Source organism: Cydia fagiglandana, chromosome 3 (assembly GCF_963556715.1).
Source record: "Cydia fagiglandana chromosome 3, ilCydFagi1.1, whole genome shotgun sequence".
NCBI lineage: Eukaryota > Metazoa > Arthropoda > Insecta > Lepidoptera > Tortricidae > Cydia > Cydia fagiglandana.
The window spans coordinates 4893555-4899554 of record NC_085934.1 but is presented as its reverse complement, the minus strand read 5'-3'; the positions used below and the strand labels follow the sequence as shown (position 1 = coordinate 4899554).

Below are 6000 nucleotides of genomic sequence, written 5' to 3'. Positions count from 1 at the left end.
GACTGTTAATCAGTGGACCCCTTAAGGTGCACTATGAAGGATATGATGGAAACATTCACTGTCTACGGATAAGTCTCGGTAGCTCAGTGGGTAGAGCGGCGAGCTGGAATCCCGGACACGCGAGGTCGTGTCTCGCCCGAGGTAGCGAGTTTTCTACTTTTCCTTTATAAATATATTTCTAAGCATTTCTCTTTAGCCGAGTCACCTGGAATATTACCGTGTTAGTGTCCTAAATCTTATTAAATATGACGCCAGACGGCTTAGAAGCCTTCCAAGCACCTGACCGAGTCACAGTGCCCGACATTGTGATCAGGGACTGACCTGTCACATCCACGATCGAAAGGCGAGGAACTCAATCAGGTAAGAAGTAAGAACCCTGATATGCGGGATAGGTACATGTTTTCATCACCTACTTGAGACTAAAACTTGATATAAATAAATGTACCCCCGGGTAGTTAACTTTCATCCACAAAGGGAACTTTTTCTGAATTGTGTTTGACCCAAACGCCCGTCAAGTTGGTCGATTGGTCAAGCGTGTCTTTAACTCACTCCCTTTAAATTGTAACTTGCAGCTTTAAATAAAATGGGGGCGGACGAAAATTATTTATTAGCACATAGGCTTATTTTATCCGCAAACTTGAAAAAATATAAAAAAATGTGTTTTTAACTTTTCCATCCAAAAATTTTGTAAGAGAACTTTTGAACGAAACTTATACCTACAATTATTTTCTTTAAGTACCTACCTACCTATGTAATTTTTTTAACTATAGGTAATCACTTACAGCTTACATTTCACAGCTTACAGTTAAAGCCTAAGCGGTATAAATTACAAGACATAATGTAACGATAGTAAAATATTACTACATATTAAAAATTAACGACATAACCCAGCCTGCGAAGCGTCGCTTCAAAACCCCATCGGGTAAGGACACAGCCATAATTAGAGGTGCGCTCATACAAAGTGAATTGCAAAAACAAGCTAGCCAGGCAATTTACCCTTACTGGGCTCTCGAGTTAAAAATAGACAATAAAGATAGAAAATAAAAAGCAACTAAGACGCGCCTGGAACCGGTAGGCAGTTGGCTGAGCGCTGCATCTTTTTGCTTTGTGGATGGGAACATTCCAGAGGCTTTATGTAAAGATCATTAGCGGAGGAGATAATTAGAAAGATCTAGAGATAATGTTTCAAATAGGTAGTAATACCAATTTAACGCCATAAAGTTTGAGCCAGAACGCTTCCAAATAGTGAAAACAGATGTAATTTTGCAATAGGTGGAAACTAAAATTTATAAAAGTATATATTTTTAGTTAGTTTCAGCAATTAACACAGGTTAACTCGACTGACAATACGTAGATACAATATTTTTATTGAGCTTTGAAATAACAAGTATGAACTACCCTTACGCTACGTCTTACGTAGGCGAACAACGCGCGAACGCGGCGCGGCGCGGCGCGGCGAAATCAATCCTTTGATGCCCATAGAAGTGTCCTACGTAAGCGATCTCGTTGCGAACGCGGTGCGGCGCGATTTGCACGCGAATGTCAGGCGGCGCGGCGCGGCGCGGCGCGGCGCGGCGGCGGCCGCTTTCGCCGCGCCGCGCCGCGCCGCGTTCGCGCGTTGTTCGCCTACGTAAGACGTAGCGTTACAAATAGGTTACTCTTTTTAATAATGCAATATCCCACTATAAAAAAACTGATCAAATAAGATTAAGTCGAGTTCTAAACACGGTGCAAGTATTCTTTATCGTAAAGAATACTTGAACCGTGTCCGTAAAGATGCTTAAAAACAATCATTAATTTGCACAGGATAATATACGAGTAGATATTCCTAATATAGATGTTGCAATCGCAGAATCCTGGCACGCAGGCGCTATCGTTCCCATCAGGGAAAGGCATTCAGCCCAGCCCAGTTTTGCTAATCAAGTTATTCTTCATTCTGTGTGTGCAGATACCATCAATGCAACAAAACCATGGCAAAACATGTGGTTCTATTAATATAGATAATGGTGCTATTAAGGGTTAAGTGCAATAAGAGTTGCTCGTAGACAGAGGGTTTAATACTTAGGTACACACTGAAAGAAATTTTGCATAACAGTAACAAACATTGTTGTTACTACATATTTACAAAAAAATTGGGGGCTCGATTCGGATTTTGAAATAGACATCTATTAGATATCTTTTAGACATCACCAAGAAGATACGATAACGATATGTTTAAGATCTAAGCTGTCAAATTTGACATTTGCGCGATTCTAGAGATACTCTTGAACGATTTCCACAGGATATGACTTAGAGATCGAGTTCACATCTAATAGATAGATATCTTACTCTATCTAACGTAAAAGTGACATTGGTTGCCCGAATTGCGCTGCAAAAGAGAACTAGTTGATATCTAAACTATAACGTATCTAGAATGGATCTTGTACGTGTCGTCTCTTGTGAATACCTTGAAGTTCGAATACGGCAGTGGGACTTGCGAACGATGTGTTACACCGGCTAACAGGGCGGTTTGTAACAATTGTAACAAAAAATCGGTTATAGAATAATGATCAAAATTTATTCCTCTCTACTTAAGTTTAGTTATTTAAATTACTCAATGAGTTCCGCAATTTTTTTTACTTGAAACGTGAGTGAAACGTTTTTGCAGTGCAAGGGTTTTAAAGCAAATTATGAAAATATTGGTTGATACATGATAAATGTACCCAAGAGTCTCTCCAGAAAAATAAAACCTCGAGTCAATCCTTCAAAAATCTTTACTTACATGGAAAAGAACCAACCAGATACCTGATATAATATAATTATAATTAATTATCCCTATTAAGTCTAGTCATATTTGTTACGCAGCAGTTCCTTAATTTAAGAAAATTGTCACTTTTAGGTAATAAAATTTTCTAAATTATCATGAACATCATTATAGGTACTACGGTAGAACCAGAACATAAAATGTTATATGTATATGTAGTAAAAAGGTTTACGATCTTGTACTTAATAGATACCGAAACGACCGGTAATTTCACTTGCAACCCTAAACCAGTACCCGCGCGACGTCGCCTGCGCAGCCACATTAGCCTCCTCGGCAAACATGTAAAATGCAAACAAAGCAAAACCCATTAACACACACACACACACACGTAACCTAACAAGGACTGCAAAATTCATTATTCTCCGTCCGTACTGGGCATAATAAATCAACCTAGCTTACTAGATAAGGAGTTCTATTTAGAAGGGTGCTTGGAGACCGGTTCCCGGCTGCGAGGGTATATAAGCGGGGGCTGGAGGTCCAGAGCCCATTCCCGTGCTCCCTGCTGAAGAATCATGTGGCGGCTGTGCGTGCTGGCTCTGATCGCGACTGCCTCGGCGCAGATCCCCTCACTAGGATGGTGCCCCGATTATCAAGTAAGTTTTGAATTTTTAATTTTGTATTGGTGTCATTATTTGTATTTTTTGATAATTTATGAATGATTAAATTTGGTTCACTGGTAGAGAATGCCTTAAGGCATTAAGTCCGCCATTTGTACTTCATGTATTGTGCAATAAAGTTTAAAATAAAGAATTAAATTTGTAAGTAGGGTTGTCGGTTCGCAAACTTGGTTACCAAAATTTATCTTAATCGGAAAATGTGTCTTCGTATGGGGAGCAGAAGCTAGTGAAGCGAACACTTCAAATCTAATACTGTTGTTCTCGATTTGGCCATGTTAGCAATCCAAATGGAATAGTTTTGAATCCTAAACATTTTAGAATCGCATTTGCATCTCCTATCTAAAAATTGTTTAGACTAGAGTAGTTCTCAATTTAAAAGAGCTGCTAATAAGTTTTTAATTACTTACCTACTCTGACACAAAAGTTAGACAAACCTGCCCATTAATTTAGTTACGACCGACGGGGGAAAATGATCATCGATCGATAGAAATCAAACTTAAATGCATTTGATGTTAACAAGTCTGATTGTTATGCCATCGATCATGTTTTTCATAGTGAATAAGTTTCCGTGCACCTCTTAACCCTTCTAAATTTAGGAAAACGAATTGCCTGCATTGACCAAAATGCATTTTCTTTAAAAGCAACTTGAAAACATTTAAAAAAATTACGCCATTTAAACTTTTCGGCATCACGGTAATCCGTTCCTCCAGGGCTTTCAAAAAGCCGCCCGCCTAAAACGCTTCCCCATCTTGATCCTAACATATGAATGAATGAATGAATGGTTTATTAAACAAACCATAAACCTTCTCAACCTTGACTCATCGTTACCGTGCTTATATAATGCGCGGAGCACTGGCCACAGACACCGACCGGTCCTCGGTCACTGCACCGAGGTGAGGTTTCAATTTCATGCACTTTCGATTTCAACGGATCATCGATACGAGAGCGGGTGTCAAAGTATTGCGGTTTTCTACTAGTACAACTAGTAGATATGACAGAGCTTCAATTAAATACCTGTAGGTATCTTAATAGTATTTTTTATTATATCTTAGTAGTATTTTTAGTACAGCTAGCAGCAATAATTGCTAAGCTGGCGAGGTGTTCATAATTACCTTGACACGCTCTTATTCTCTTAACAATAAAGTCGCGTCAAGATCATTTTGAACACCTGACCCGCTTAGCAACTTCTACTGCTGACTGTAGTACCTTCCATTGAAATGTAAACAGAACTGCCAAAATTAGGATTCGTTTCTATTTGCCTGTTTTGGGCAGATAATAATTGTCCACAATTCTAACATCCTCCTGAGACCTTGTGCACACATTTTGAACTTTCATACAATAACTAAGAGTTCCAAATTTAAAAATAAAACAACTGTTTCTGGGCCTCATACTCAGGAGGTATTAGCAAAAAATATGCCATAATATATTAAAATTAAGGATAAACAATAATATCGCTTTCGCTGTTACTCCTACTGAAAGATACATAAGACTATCCCGTTCGGTCATGAATCCCCTTAAACCCCTGATTTCTCTCCACAGCCCATGGCTAACTTCAACATGAACCGATTCCTGGGCACCTGGTACGAAGCGGAGCGTTACTTCACAGTCAGCGAGCTGGGCAGCCGCTGCGTCACCACCAAGTACGAGCAGACTCCGGAGGGCAGGATCCTCGTCTCCAACGAGATCACTAACTCACTGTAAGTATATTCTACAGGAGTAACAACTAACAGCCTGTGACCAGACCCAACTAGCAAAATTCCCAACAACAAGACAAGTCCCAACAACAACAAGTCAAGTCTTGGGACAAGTGTCCCAAGAGTATATTTTTTACTCTTGTAACATACTTTTATAAACTGCTGTAAGTATCGATTTAGGCGCACATTGTAAGATAATTCTCACTTATCTATAGTTAACTTATAACGTTCTTTTTGAAGATTACTTACCACTTACAATAATCTTGTAATAATCTTGAATCGATTCAACATATTTAAACCCAAGGGACCAACTTTGGGTTAGGAGAAAATTCTTCTAGGTAAAAGGGACCTAAACCCAAGCTATTTAACATTTTTTGGAGTTACGCTTTGTAGTTTCAATTTTGAATACCAAGGTGCACGTAAGCCGAATAAATCTTTTTGGCACTTTCATTATGCTTGTCTATATTTTTGCAGCACATTAAAGTCGTATGCCATTATCGGTTATTTGGGGTATCTCGTATGTCATTCATTTTCGAGACAGTTGAACCCATTTTCTTCTCATGAAAATATATAACTCCCTCATGTTTATGTACTTGACCTACTTACGTCATATTTATCTTGAACATTTCTATTGTAACCAGCACGGGAATGAAGCGCGTGATGGACGGGCACTTACAAGTGATAGGGCGTGAGGGCGAAGGCCGCATCATCGTGAAATACTCCTCACTGCCAGTGCCCTTCGACAACGAATTCAGCATCTTGGACACGGACTACGACAACTACGCCGTCATGTGGTCTTGCAGTGGCATCGGTCCTGTGCATACGCGTAAGTAGGAAGGGTTTATTTTTTTAAGACTGTGGACAATTAGAAGCTTTATTAAGAGCC

General features: G+C 39.4%; 1 protein-coding gene across 1 annotated transcript in view; it reads left to right on the top strand.

Annotated features, from left to right (window-relative positions):
• The first annotated feature begins 311 nt into the window (after positions 1-311).
• The window catches only part of LOC134679911 (uncharacterized), a 31530-nt gene continuing 25841 nt past the window's right edge, over positions 312-6000 (top strand). The window contains exons 1-4 of the mRNA XM_063538851.1: positions 312-360; positions 3224-3396; positions 4960-5117; positions 5756-5940. Of these exons, the coding sequence (XP_063394921.1) occupies positions 3316-3396; positions 4960-5117; positions 5756-5940 (424 nt within the window). The 5' untranslated portion in view covers positions 312-360; positions 3224-3315. The remainder of the gene's footprint in view (positions 361-3223; positions 3397-4959; positions 5118-5755; positions 5941-6000) is intronic.